At 31.3% G+C, this 16,097-nt stretch overlaps 1 protein-coding gene across 1 annotated transcript; it reads right to left on the reverse strand.

The window, feature by feature from the left end:
• Positions 1 to 13,201: 13,201 nt before the first annotated feature.
• LOC149236439 (uncharacterized protein At1g66480-like) lies at positions 13,202 to 13,774 on the reverse strand. The gene has a single exon (XM_089368913.1). The coding sequence runs from the start codon at positions 13,772 to 13,774 to the stop codon at positions 13,202 to 13,204; it is 573 nt and encodes a 190-aa protein (XP_089225039.1).
• Positions 13,775 to 16,097: the final 2,323 nt, after the last annotated feature.

Below are 16,097 nucleotides of genomic sequence, written 5' to 3' on the forward strand. Positions count from 1 at the left end.
CCTCTACTACTAAAAGAGAAGATAATCAACTTGAAAGATTTCTATTTGAGGCCCCAAGGTTCAATGGGAATTATTATATATGGGAAGTAAAAATGAGGACTTTCTTACAGTCTGAAGGGATTGGAATTTCGGAATCAGTGATTGATGATAGCAGGAAGGATAGAGAATCCAAGAAGTACAATGCAAAAGCAGCAAAGATAATCTTGGATGGGCTGCCAGATTCTGTAAAGAAGAATCTAAGAAAATATTCATCAGCAAAGGATATATGGGACAGACTTCACGACCTTCACTCAAAGGGATAACCATCAATCAAGAAGGAAATTCTAAACCCGTCATAGAAGCTGAAAATGAGAAGGTTGACCTCATCAAGCTTCAAGTACAAGAGAGGGATGAAGAGCTCGCCAATCTTAAGAAGGAACTTGATCAAAGCAAAAGGAAGCATCATGAAGAAGTCATATCCATGACAAATCAATTGAATAAAGCAAAGAAGCAGGATGATACCTTGTCAAGTCAACTTGAACAAAGGCACAAGAGAGTGAACAAATTGGTAGAAGGGATTGGACAATACAAGGTAGAGGTCTTCTCCCTTAAGTCTGAATTATAAGAAGCTAGGAAGCAGGCACAAGGAGCTGAAAATAAAATGGAGAGCAGTCAAGCAAAGAATGAAGAAATATCCAAAATGAAGTCAGATATCATTTCCCTTAAAATAGTAGCAGCTGAAGCTACTCGTAGCAAGGAAGAAACTGAGGAACAACTTGCAAAGAAGAATACTGAGTGTGAAAGATTGGAAGAAGAGATTGTCCTCCTCAGGAAAAAGGTTGAAGGGATGAACAAAATCATGAAGAGCTCTCAAGCCTTGGATGACATGCTCAGCTATCACAGATCTCCATCTGATAAATCAGGACTCGGGTATGTAGGTGAACCCTCAAACAAGAATGAAAATACTTTAAGCAAAGGAGATGTGAAGAAGGTAGAAAGAAATTGAGATGCTCCTAGTTCCAGCAAAGACAAGGAGAAAAATCAAGGCTACAATAGAAGAAATCCTACTCCATGTAGAAAACCAGCTCCAAGAAGAAATGTTGATGATGTAGAAGAGGCAAGAGGCAATGGTTATCATCAAAGGATCTCAAGGCAGAAAAGCTTCAGAAGTACATCAAGGAAACCACCATCTACCAGGTACCAAAGTTCATTTTTTGGTTATTGTTATTCTTGTTCAAACTTTGGTCATATGGCAAAAGACTGTAGAGCATTTCATAGAGATATATGTTATGGTCTTCGACAACCTCCAAGAAACAATTTTACAGGAAGAAATCATGAAATCTTATTCATGAACAATGTAGAATGTTTCAAGTGATAACATTGGGCATATGGCACGTGATTGTAACTTAACATGGGCTCCTATGCAAGCTAGACCCGCGCAAAAGAAGAAAGTTACACAGGTATGGAGAAGGAAGGAAATATAGTCCAAAAGTCCTTCAAGCTCCCCAGCCAATCTAAGTTTCTTTTGAGAAGACTCTGCCAAAAGGAGACGATGCATACAGTTAGGGGGAGCTTGTAATTTTTTATCATTATTGCTTAATTATATTAACAATTATTCTTTGATGAAGATCTTCTTATAGGGAAAATATATGAAATTAAATATGTCATAAAAGCAGAGAAGAAAAGGTTGCAGGATAGCTTGGAGATGCAAAGATTGGAAATCTTGCCTGAGGCAGAGAGAAAGAGGATATTACATGATTGGAGCGCCTGAGCACAACAGTGAAAGCGATGAAAGGAAGCTGATATGAATAGGCAGAAAAGATTCTAGTTTTTGATGAAGTGTCTGGGTATGACCGATAACCAAGCAGTTGAAATTAAAGGGGAGTGTTGGAATGATAATTTCAACTGCCGTGGAGCGACAGAGATCGCAGCGTTCTATTTCCTGAAAACCTCCATTGGAGTTCCCTGTGATGCGAACAAATCGTAGATTGCATATCGCACATCACCCTGTCGCACCCCTGTTCTGCCCCGATTACGATTCTGCGATGTGATCTTATCGCATATCGCAAACCTTAAGCCATTGCGCGTTAAGCGATTCGCAATGTTGCAATGCGACCTGAGCCATCGCAGATCGCACCTTCTGTCAAACAAATCTCAGCCATCCATTTGTTTAATCCAATGGCTCATGTTCAAGTTTGCCCGATTTTTGTGCACGCGAAGAAGCAGGTAGCCATCCAGCTCTTGCACATTGAATTCTCAGCTACCGCAGTTAAAGAGCAGCTCAGCTAAGCAAGAGAAGGACAGCCTCGAGCAGTTCACAGCATGGGACTCCATTTTTTTCATTAAATCATTCAGATTGAATCAAAAGATCGCCAATTTTCCAGTGAAGTAATTTAATGGAATTTACTGCATTTGTAGAATGCTGGTAAAAGGTCTTTAATTTTATTTTTTTATCCACATGAGTATGGGACAAGAAAACATATGCAAGTTTTTTTTGTAGATATATGTATGTAATGTTCTTGTGTTCGTTAAACGAGAGAATTGTAACCCATGTAGCAGCGTGAAGAAAAGTTTTTCCATTGTAAAGAAATAGCACAATAGTGCAGAGTAGAAGACACAACAATGTAGAAAACAAAGATTGAGGAGAAGATGTAGCAGCATGGAGAAGAACAATGTAATGGGAATGCACAAAAGTGCAGAGTAGACGCAGCAAAGAAGGCACAACAGTGCAGCAGAATAGATGCAACAACACAGAAAAGGAAAAACGCACAGCAGTGCAGCAGAATAGATGCATCAGTGCAGAAAAGGAAAAATGCACAGTAGTGCAGATTTGAATGTAATTTGTTTTGTGATTGTCTGCTGTGAGAGAGGGTAGAAACGCAACAACACAGTTTTTGTTGTTTGCATCTGAAATGCAAGTGAGGCACAGCAGCAATGCGATTGTAATCAATGAAGGGGAGCACGCAGCAGCGTGAAGTTTTGGTTATTGTCCATTGTGAAAACAACAGGAAGGGAATGCGCAATAGCGCAAGTGAAATGTAATATAAAGAAAAAATAGCAACATGAAATCTTTGCAGTTGTTCTGTTGAGAAAACAAAAGGCAATACGCTGCAGTGCATATGTGCTAAATGAATGTAAGAGACAGATTGAAGTGCCTCTGAAGAAGGCATGTTGGAGAATCCCTCTGTTAGGAGGAGGATGCTATTTGTGTGGAACTGAAGCGTTCCTTGGTGAATCCCTCTGTCAAGAGGAAGATGCTTTTCGGCATATGCTGGTGAATCCCTCTAGTTAAGAGGAAGATGCTCTTTAGCATAAGCTTTGGTGAATCCCTCTGTCAAGAGGAAGATGCTTTTCAGCATAGACTGGTGAATCCCTCTGGTTAAGAGGAAGATGCTCTTCGGAAAAATCTCTAGTGAATCCCTCTGTTAAGAGGAAGATGATTTTTGTAAAAGTTATTGTAAATGAATAAAAGCTTTTTATGTTTGTTGCTGAAACTCTATCTTCAACAAGCTCAAATTCTGTCTGCAGCATGATCCTGTGTTAAGATCCTGTGTGTTGTAAATCAGATTATTATCCTCTGTTCAAGTGATTTTTCTTATTGTTCTGGAATTATCAGAAATTCCTAGCAGAGTATCATTCTCTATGTTTTGTTTGTTTTGTTATTGGAATTTTAGCAGAAAAATTCCCAACATTATATCAGAGCATTGTTCTCTGGTCTTTTGTGTTTGAAATCACCTGTGAAATTTCCTCCAACATGAATATCGGTGAAGCGCTGGAATCACTTTTGCGCATCACCTTTCTATGAGTAGCCCAACTTGAATCCACCATTAATAGAGCCATAATAGCAACAACTGAAGCGAATGTAGCCTGCACATAATTTATTTGTTCAAAACAACTCATAATTTTTTCACGCACGGAAAATTAGAAATCACAAACATTGTTGGCAAGGAATTACCACCAATTTGAAATCCATCATGATAGTTCGGAGGTCGAACCCTCATTGTAGCCAATAGGTGCTCGAAACTTGTTTCATGGAAGGTAGAAAAGCGAGGATTTTATATTGCCATAAACTTGTTTTTGGTTTGCTTTTTCTTCTTTCTACCTAAACCTTGATAGACTCGGGTTGGTCCATTGCGGTTGAAATATAGTTGATGTTGTAATAAAATGTAATTTTATTTTCGCGGGTAACGTGATTGAATTCTTTTCCCTCGGTTGTAATTTTGTTCTCCCTAATTATATTTTATGTAATTATATTTCATGTGATTATATATTTGATTGTTAGGATTATTTGTTACTATTAGATAGAGTTAGTTTGTAAAAGGTTGTTTAGACATAGTTAAATGTGAAAGATTTTTTTCAACTAATTATTTGATAAATTATTGGATATATATATATATATATATATATATATATATATATATATATTCTGAAATAAGTGATTGTGTGTTTAAGATAGTATCTTTATCTTATGACGTATTTATATTTGTATTATTACATTGTTTAATAGAAAGTTCTCAAGAAAGAAATTGTGTAATAATGTTTATTTTCTTGTATTTTTACATGGTATCATAGCCGCTCCCCACTACCTCATTAGTAGGCCCATAGAAATTGAAAATGAATAGTAGATATGTTCGTTGTGAGTATTAAAATAAGTTGTTTTCCCACGGTTTGAGCATTGAAAACATCTGTTGCTCAAGGAGTGAAGAGATTTGAAAAGGGCCTTTCTCCCCACTGCCTCATGAATAGGTGCATAGAAATCAAAAATCAATAGTAGATAAGTTTGTTGTGAGCATTAGAATAAGCTGTTTTTCGACCATTTGAGCATTGACTACATTTGTTGCTCAAGGAGTAGAGAGATTTGAAAAGGGCCTTGCTATACTCTCGAAGCACACTATGTTCTAGGGTAGGGACACTCAAAAATGGAAAACAAATTATAAGAAGGATTTGAAAAGGGCATTGCTATACTCTCGAAGCACGCTATGTTCTAGGATAGGGGCACTCAAAAATGGAAAACAAAATATGATAAGGGTTGCAAGCCACTGGTGAGACAACTGTATACTCAGGAGACTGCACCACTCAACACTCACTTGCATTCATTAGGCCAACACACTCTAATCTCATACTTGGGAGACTACACCACTCAAAACTCACTTTCATTCATTAGGCCAACAAACTCTTACATATATACGATTACGTTATTATTGCACATATTCCTAAAATATCTTATTCGCCAACTCATCAAAGATTAATTAAGAAAACATTGCTAATGACACATAAAAAGTTTTAATTATATGAGAATCTTCTACATTTCTCCATTATTCCAATTCTCCCCCTTAATGGAGAATTGTCTTTTCCACCTCCCTTGTCCCATCATTATTGTAGAGTTTGACATTCTTTTGTAATGGTAGTGATACTACCATCGTTGGTCATTTTTTGAATATTTTGTAACTCCTTGATCATTTTTTAAATAAATTGAACACAAAATAAAATAAAACGAAATGGATAAATGAAATATAGAACTAAATTAATCTATTTCTAAAAATAACTATAAATTAAAAGCAAAAACGCTTCATATTTCATTTGCTTCTCGTTTTTCTTAAATTATTAGATAAATTTAAAGTCTCAATCATCCACATCATGAAAAATTTATTTACCTACTATTATTATTACTACTGTTATTTTAATCATCGATTAATAATTGTTTTATAATTTTTTTATTTTTATGTTTAAAAGCTAGTTGTAATATGAAAGTATAATTTGAAAGATCAATAATAAAATTATTCATTTTTTTTTTTTAAATTTGAACTAATGAATTGATCTATTTTAAAATTATCATATAACAAGTTATTGTCCTTATCACCTTGCAACATCATCTTTTATCTTTCTCGTTCACTCCATGCAATAATTTGACATCATGTCCAAGCTTCTTCAATTATTTTGTAATTCTTCAAATTCTTTTCATTATTTTTAAATATGCAACGTTGGCTTTTTATTAATTCTAATCATTTGTGAATTTGTAATGTTAACTTTTATAATACTTTTTTTAACATATTTATATACTTTGTTTTTTATTTTAAAATCTTCATATCATAATTTGAGCTTTTTATCCCTAAGATGTTTGAATTGTTCACCAACAATATTAGGTTTATTTGAACTTTAATATTAAAATAGATATTAATGAAAAAATTATTTGTGTGGAAGCCTATGTTTTCAATTTATCAAGTTGTCATAAGTTTCACACAAACATAAAAACTTTGTAACTATATTGAAGTTATAATAAGCACCACACTATACCTTTTAAGATGGCTTATTTTTTAAATGATAAGTACTTATTAATAATCTAATGATACAAAAAGTATGGCGAGTGATTATTTTGGCTTAAAATGTTTTAAAAAATTAAAAGAATTCAACATATCTAGTACAAATTTCAAAATGTCTCAGATTTAGTACATCCCTACACATTTATCTATACTTCAGAGTAGAATATTTATAAGAGAAATAATTTTATTGCATATTTTTTATATTATTATATTAAAGAGATAAAAATAATAATATATATATATATATATATATATATATATATTGAACATAAAATAAAATAAAACAAAATGCCTAAATGAAATATAATAATACGACTAAATTAATTTATTTCTATAACTAACTATAAATTAAAAGTAAAAACACTTGACATTGCATTTGGTTTTTCTTAAATTATTACATAAATTTAAAGTTTCAATCATCCACTAAATGAAAAGATTGATTTACCTACTAGTATTATTATTATTACTATTATTTTAATCATCGTTTAATTATTATTTATAATTTTTTTATTTTTTTATTTTTAAGGCTAAATGTAATCCGAAATTATAATTTGAAAGATCAATAATAAAATTATTCAAATTTCTTTTGAAAAAACAAACTAATGACTTGAGCTATTTTAAACTTATCATATGAAAAGTTATTTTCCTATCAACTATCATCTTTTCAATTCACATCACACAATAATTTGACATCATGTCCAAGCTTCTTCAAATTATTTTGTAATTCTTCGAATTATTTTAATTATTTGTAAATATGAAATGTTGATTTTTAATTAATTTTAGTCATTTATGAATTTGTAATGTTACATTCCTAATGCTTCCTTTTTAAACATATTTATATACTTATTTTTTATTTGACAATCTTCATATTATAGTTTGAGTTTTTTATCCATAAGATGTTTGAAGTGTTCACTAACAATATTAGGTTTATTTTATCTCCTTAAATTTGGACAGAGTTTACGGGTTTTACCTATTACTCACCTACTAAAGCTCGTGGCCTAACTATTTCCCAACCGAAAAACTAATTTGGAGAAGTATAAATGAACCTCCATGGGAAGGCCTAAAGGAGGAGAAAATATTAGATATTGATATTATAGTTGATTACATCCCTGATTAAGTCTGAAGAAATCTTTGTGCCTTTTGAACTCCCAAGTCATAGGAAACCTTTGTTTCCTTCTTGAGATGTCCTTCATCCCTTTATGACATCTTTGTGTATACCTGTGGAGGAGGATTGTTGAGCTTGGGCAGGAAGGATCTGGAGGACATTTTCACTTGGAGCTGGCGAATGACTTAGGTGGAGGTTTTTACATATTTTCTTTAGTTTACATCAATAAAGAGGTGACGCCTTGTTCCTGATGTTTATGGTATTTATGCGTTAATATATGTTATGATCTTCTTATAATATCTTATGTTAATTCTTATTTTCTTACATGCTTATATGACCTACCAGCTATATCATGAACATGCTTTCTATTACTGTTGTTGTACATGCTTTGATTGAATGAGTTGCAAGTTCTAAGGCATTGGAAGAAGTAGAGGGTATTGACCTTATGGGAATGACCTCAAACATAGGACCTCCGGGTAATACCACTTCTTCCTACTTTAGTAGTTTAAGTAAATGGGTTATTCTTTTGCAAGTTTGTTTCGCATTGTTAAGTTCTTGTTTGTAGCCCATTTGATTAATTCTCTTATTTTATTATTTCATTTCTTATCTTCTCATCACTCACCATCTCCTTGCTGGCTTCTATTTCTGGGGCTGGGTATGAGATATGCTTCCAAAGGTATTGGTAGAGCAGGTGAAGCCCCACTTCATAGGTCTCTTGGGGTAGAAATGATGAGATTTACACTATAGTCTTGATAGATAGAATATTACTGGCCATTTTAAGGAGTTGTTCTAACAATGTCTCCTATTGTGAAAGAGAAAAAAAGGGGGCCTTGAATGGGATATGTGAAAAAGACACTGGAGGTATCACAAAGGACTTATTTCTTGAATGGAAACTTTGAATAAGATATATTCATTCTTTAACTAAAAGGTTTGTTGTAAAGGAAAAGTAATAGAAAATATGTAATCATTATATAATCTAAAACAAGAATTTCGAGCTTAGTATGAAATGTTAGGAAACCATATTATGAAATTAAATTTATCACTTTAATCATGAGGTTGCAACACTTTTGGTGAATAAAGTTTGAAAAACTATTATATATCTTGTGGTTTATGTAGATGTTCTATTAATAATATGGAATAATGAAAACTATCTTACGTCCATAAAGAAAATTTTGAAGAAGAGTTTTGATATGACATATTTGGGAGACCTTCACTACTACATGGGGATTGAAGTGACCCACCATCCTAGTATATATTCCTCTCTCAAAATAAGTACATTAGATAAATTTTTAATATATTTGGCATGATTACATGCAATCCTTTATGTACACTAAGGAAAAAAAACTAATGATTACAATAAATGAAGGGAATGAGTTTAAGGATACAAAAAAGTATAAATGTCTTACGAGAAGTCTTGTTTACCTAATCACTACCAAGCTAGATATTTCATTTTCCATTGGAATTATACCTAGATTTATGCAACAACCTTATGAAGGACATTGTTCTATTACAAAATCATTTCTAATCTACTTGAAAGGAGACCAAGACGAGATATTCACATGTGGATGACTTGAGTTCAAATGAATATTCTTATTTAGACTTTAATGAAGACAGGTAAAAAGGAGTATCTCCTTTATTGTATTTTATGAGTCTTGGATCGATAGTTGTCTCTTGGAGGTTAAACAAACAATAAGTTTTAGAAGGTTACATGAAAGATGAAAAGTATGTGGCGATAATACAAGAAACAAATGAGATTGTGTGGATTAAGAAAGTCTTTAATACTTGTAGGAAAAAAATGAAGTGTACTATTATTGTTGAAAATACCTATGAAATCAAGTTTGCAAATAAATTCATATTCCATAATTGAACCAAGAACATCAACACAAAGGATCATTTTATTCGATAACATGTGGAGATTAATACTATACATCAAATACATTGTTCCACAAATGAGAAAATTGCAAACATCTTCACTAAATCACTTGAAAGAGAAAAATTTTAATTAGAATAATGGTTGGGCTCATTAACATCCCTTCATATTAAGGGGTGAATGTGATATGTAAATATAAGAAATATGAACCACGAGAATATGGAGAGACATTAGACCTTGGAATTTGTAACTAAAGGTCATGACATTTTGTATATATATGTATGAATTTTTAATGAAAAATAAATCCAATGTGCATTGTTGGTTCTTATCAATATAATATTTGTATCATATTTGGTTTACAACATTTTTTTGAATTCTTTTTTTTAATCCTGCATTTTCCATAATTCCATTTTCTTTGTCATCTTTTACTCTAACATGTACCATAACATTGTTCATTTCTTACCCTTGCATCTATTCTTTAAACCACGAGAAGTTAATCAACTATTCATAGTAAATGGTAATGACACTCATAACTTTTTAATAAATTAGCTACAGATTAGTTTCCCAATGCTATTTTTGAGGAGCAAACAATAAATAGTGAATGAACCATGCAATGTCATCTCTATCTTTTCGTATTAACATATTTCATCCTATCGTGAAAATGTCACATGTCAATTCATAGTTGTTTTATTGCATGAGTATTGCTATGTGTCTATTTGTTAAAATTAAATGCATGTTATAGCTTGAACATATAATATGATTATTGTTTCATGACATTTGTGCACCTTTCAGCCACTTAGTATGTAATTCATGGAATCCCACTTTTAACATATATAATGGGAAGAAAATATATAGTTAAATCATTGAATTTAATCTCAACATTTCACTTATCACCTACAAGTTCGTGAAGCTCATAAAAAGGATAAAGCATATATATATATATATATATATATATATATATATATATATATATATATATTTCACATAAAACTATTTTATGACAAAATTTGAGATTGATTGCTATTGGTGAAAGTTTATATCTTATACGTTTTTCATGAAGTTATAATGTGAACATTCATTAAGAAAAAGAATTATCAACATCACAAAGCCTAAAATTTTGAATACAACAATGAGAATTTTGATCTATTCATTCATTTTATAGCATCATTAGACCCTCACTCCTTTTCCCTCTACAATGATCATTCACATTTTCTCAAATTCATGCATATTTGTCTATCACACTCTTTCAATTTTTTCTTCTTATTTGTAACACCATTGGTATCAATGTGACAATACTTGCAATTTTTTTAGAGTACCCCACAGATCTCTTCCTTTTCACCTCATCCAAAGCCCATGATTAAGGAGATGTGTCCTTTGTAGCATTAATAATTGGAACAACATTTCTAAATTTTGGTGATATTCATACGAAAATATAGGGATATAGTAATCTAATTTTTACTATGCAATTTTTCATGGTTTGAAAAACACGATGAGTGATCAATACTTCCAATAAGAAAAACCAAGATATTTAATAATTAATGTAGTCAAGTTAATTTATCATGTTCTTACAACCTATAATACAAGTAGAATTATGACCTTTTAGAAAAGGCATAAATGTCTATTACAGTTTATTTTCTTTTGAGATCTAGAATGAATGTGACTCCTAGGGTTAAATCTGATGAGATGCACAAAAATATTTGATTTTATGATTGTGTTTAAAAAGATTTGTTACCATTTTAACAATTTGAAATTCCCTTAAAAACGGGTTGAATTTGTATATATATAACTTCTCAAAATATTATTTAACTTCCAAGCTAGTGTATAAATTTGGGTTTGAAGACAACATTATCAATCGAAAGTTGGGGCACTAGAGATTTATTTTGAGAGTCAACACTCCAATTAGAAAAAAGATTTACTTGTGGATTTCTCTCATCGAGAAATTGCTTACCTGGGATGTTCTCATCAAATGAGGTTGGTTTGCACCAAACAAATTCCTTCTATGCAGAGGAAATTGTGTTTCACTTATTTGTCCTTTGTAGTTATGTCAATGAGGTTACTGATACCATATGGAGAATTTTTTGTTTGATTGTTTTAGATTTTGGTTTTTGGATAAGCATGTTAAAATTCTCCAAGGTCTTCCCTTTATATTTTCAAATTTTTTATAGATAGCTTAGACTCTATATATTTTATAGGATTGGTTCATGCCTCCTAAACCTTGTGCCTTGTCTAAAGAATATCTCTAGAGAATATGCCTTGTCTAAAGAATATCTCTTGCTACAAAGTGAGTTTGCTTGCCTTTAAGAGTTTAATGGAGTCGTGAAGGAGCCCACGTAGATGAGGCCTTGATATGTTATAACTTTTATCAATATAGAAGTCCATGGCTTTTCAGTTTTATGTATTTTTGAATGAGGGAATTAAGCAGAAGCATATGTTAGTCTGATAATGTTTTTTTGCTACTTAAATAATTATTATGTTGACCTTTAGGAATGTATATATTCTTCTTATAAACATATAATTTTTTTCTTGTATCAAAAATTAAATGTCATATTTATTATTAATGTTTTTTATTGAAATTTACAAAAATATTATTTAAAATACATTTTGTTAAAATGTATGTTTAATTTATTCTTTGCGAATTAAAATTTAATTTAAAATTTTACCTTGAATTAAATAAAAATATATATCTTAATTTTTTATATATGAATGAATGTTATATTTGTTATTAATTCTTTTATTAAAATTTCAAATAACTTTATTCAAAACTCATTTTGCCATTAATTATATCATTGATTTTGAGTCAACTTTTGGAACAAATCATATCTCACATAAGGTATAAATAACATAGATGCATCATCTCTATTATTTATACTTTATGTAAGATTTGGTTTTTCATTCTTGTCCTCACAATGAATCACAAAACGTTGACTCTATATAGATCATAAAATTTTGAAGTCTATATCAATAACTTGATTAATTAAAAAGAAAATATTTATTTAAAATAAATTTTATTAAAAGATATATTTAATTTATTCTTGTGAATAAAAAAATAATTTTAAATTTTAATTCAAATTAAATAAAAATATATATCTTAAATCTAAAATTAAAAATAACATGAAACATTCATATTTTAAATATTTTGTTAATTATAAAAATATACTTCTTTTAATAATTAAATATGATATTATGAATCATATTTATAAATTAAAAATTAGTTTTCCTCTTTATGTTTTTTTTGAATGAGAATATATGATGAATAACTTTTCAGAGTTTCTATATGTCCCAGTATGTTTATTGTCATTAGAAAATCCATGGCTCTATAGAAATATGTGGTTGAACCTATAAACTTAAAAAACCCCTTTAAAATATTTCAACATCTTTTAACATTCAAATGATAAACTTCATAAAATACGAAGAGTTTTGGGCGAAATAAGACGAATAAACTACAAAATTAAATATCCAAGTTACAGCGAATTTCTGTATTTGAACGGTAGTAAACACGTTACGTAATTACGCCTGAATACTGTATAGTCCTACTACGTAACCTCCTGAATGGAACGCTGAAAATTTAGTCACATGCTTGAATACGCTAATTATACATGTAGCCAATTGGAAAACACTGTTGTTAAGATTGTCTCACATATTTGTTGAAATTTTTGTAACAAGAGAAGCCGATCTAATTCTCCGCTATGGGTGCACTTGACACCAAGTAAAATTTAAAGAACCAAGAAACAGCGTGATAAATCATAAACGGCCGTATACTTGCAACCGAATAACTATTAAGAACTGTTATTTCCACGAAAGGACATATGGCATAATACTTGTAAACACATCTACAAACGAAAGGACATATGGCATAATACTTATAAACACATCTACAGACGAAATTTGTAAATAGATACATACGCTAGCTCTACTCTCGGAAAATGATTACAAATCTCCATCCGGGCTGTGTCGTTCAACGATGGTATCCAGCCCTGGTTTCCATGAGGACTCCCGGTTGGCACCTTGAATTAAGGCTTCAAGAAATGCAGCAAGATCTTCTTTTCTAAGTCGAAGCTTCATCCGCAAGGTAGATCCGTCGGTGGAGTACGAAGAAGAAAGAATCCTGACCCGGCCTCTATTAATCTTATTAACCACATCATCAACTGCTTCTTGTTTCATTGAATCTCTGCCGATGTCTGGGATGCTATGATCGGAAGAGGCTCTTGCTATGAATATATTGGTTTTGTAATCGATGATTTCATCCTGTGGGTGTGGGAGAGGAATGAGATAATAGACATGACCACCTAAAAGCTCAGCCCTTTCTGGAAGAGGTCTGGTGAAACTGCCCATCCCAAGTGGGAGACCAGCGGGTGCCTCAAAAATCCCATGATTTGGATAATCGATGAGTATTTCCTTCACAGAAACAGGACTCCGTACCTTCATCACCGATCCGTCGGCTTTCATTATCTTTATCGGATGACGATGATCGATTATTCCTCGCAGCAGCACGTTACCCATCCTGCTCTCTTCTGTATATACGCTGATGGAGACTTATCAGAGATGGAGTTTCAAAGGGAGATGCCTATGCTATTATATTATAGAGACGCAGACATCAAACAGAGATACCTATGCCACTATACTCTCCGTGATTCCTTGTATACATCGTAGGGCTTGCTTATACAAGTGTTATGCATATATAGAAAGCAGTTTTGGTGAACCAAAGATGATTGAGGCTGACACGGAGGCTTTGGAGGCCACTACCATGAACATGGGTAAGTTGGGGATTGAAGTTGCGATGGATAAGTTGGGAACTATAGCAATCATCCGCATAATTCGATGCGAGTGTTCCACCTTGAAAAGTGATCGCATTTAATAAAAAATAACGCTATTTTAAGATTGGAAAAAACAGCTTAACATTTTGGAATTTCCATGCGAGTGTTCCATTTTAAGATTGGAAAAATGCACAATGTTACAGACAAACTACCGTGTCTGTTTCTGAAATACACAACGCAACCACCATGCATATTCATTTTTATTCATTTTTTATATTAGGAAAGGATTTGAACAATTCGCACTTTTAAAATAAATTATCCTTTTTCCGGTCATAATGAGTGACTCGTTCACTATAATAAGCAGAGCGAATTCAAATGAAAATTCTAAAGCTTTGAAATATTATAAAACAAGTCTCTTCATAAATTACTGTTTCTAATTTTTTTTGACATTTGAAATTAATATTACAAAATTGGGCATTTGTGCGTTTGAGCGTTTTGCGGGGGCTGGAATGTGCATGCACTTACCACAAACTGAATTTCCAAATCAGAATCGAGAGATAAATAAACGTCCCGAAGGTCATTAGATAATGAGCTCCCGCATTTACCGAAACCGTTTTTCTTAGTCCGCCGAGTCGTGCACCACGACCAAACTTGGGAACTATTTAGCACACCTTCATGGAAAATACAGACGCCCGACTTTCTTAGACTGCGCCCGGTTCCTGATAGTGCGCTGTAATCGTGTCAAACTTAATTCAACTCTGAAATGAATACAATTTTTGTATTTTACGTCTATTTCAAACCGAGCGCTCAAATTCGCCATTGGAGCCGTAGGTATCGAATAAAGATAAAGATTTTATGAAAAAAATAAAATAACTAATATATTGTTAAATGTCGTCACAAAAATAAAGAAATGTGATTAACTGATATTGTTTATATGTGTTTGACATTTTTTTTTGTTAATATATATACAAATATAATTAAATTTATTAAAATGTGTTTTAATATAATAATAAGTTTTTGTGAAATGAAAATACTGATAAAAACTACAACTTATAAAAATGGAAATAATAGAAAAAAGGAAAAATTAAAAAAAAGTTAAATAATAAAATATTAAATAACATAAATTATTAAATAATAAATAATACAAATTACTAAATAAAAACTTATCAAACAACAAAAGAACCCAATTAATATTCTCAATATTCTCAATATTATAACAAGTAATATTCTTAATATTCTTAATATTATGACGATTAAATTGGATTATGCCGAATTAACATTTAAATCTATAAGTTGTAATTACGAGTATAGAAACCACATTTCCAAAAATTGATATAAAAAGTGTGAATTTAATTTTTTTTGTCTTTTGGAGTATTAATTTGAAAGAAAAAACCTATTGAAAATTCAAGTAAGAAAAATAAAAATTATTAAATTAATTAATTTTGAACTTAATCTTTATGTTTTTCAGAGTATTAATTTTGAAGAGAAAGTACATTGAAAATTCGTGATAGAAAAATAAAAACTATTAAATTAATTAATTTGGAGTATCACTAATAGTTATAGAAAAATAATTATAACATACACAATCATTTTCTACACTAATAGGTGTTTCCTTGGTGAGATAAGTACCAATAAAAATTTTAAATACTAACACTCTACACCAACAAGTATTTACTTAGTAAGATAAATAATTGTAACACACAATTACTTACTCTACTAACACACACTCTACACTAATAAATTTTTAGTTGGTGAAATATTAGTGCTATGTTTCAAATACCAATTTAGATCATATTAAACAAATAGTTTGAAAAATAATAGAATAATTTTATTTCTGAAAATTTCACAATTAATTTATAACTAAAATTTGTATTTATAATTAAAATTTCACAATTAATTTATAGTTTTTCAAGAACCCACAAGGATTTAAACCCTCGCTTTGTATTCTAGCAACATATCTCGAGGAAATAAAAATGGCATTGTTGCATGACCATGTTATGAACCCAGCTCAAGAAAAGATAGATCAACGCCTTAGAATTTAGCCTCTTCGAGGGGGCAACCTCCTTTAC

Source organism: Pinus tabuliformis, chromosome 8 (assembly GCF_031772625.1).
Source record: "Pinus tabuliformis cultivar Carrire ecotype Pingquan chromosome 8, CPIR1, whole genome shotgun sequence".
Classification (NCBI taxonomy): domain Eukaryota; kingdom Viridiplantae; phylum Streptophyta; class Pinopsida; order Pinales; family Pinaceae; genus Pinus; species Pinus tabuliformis.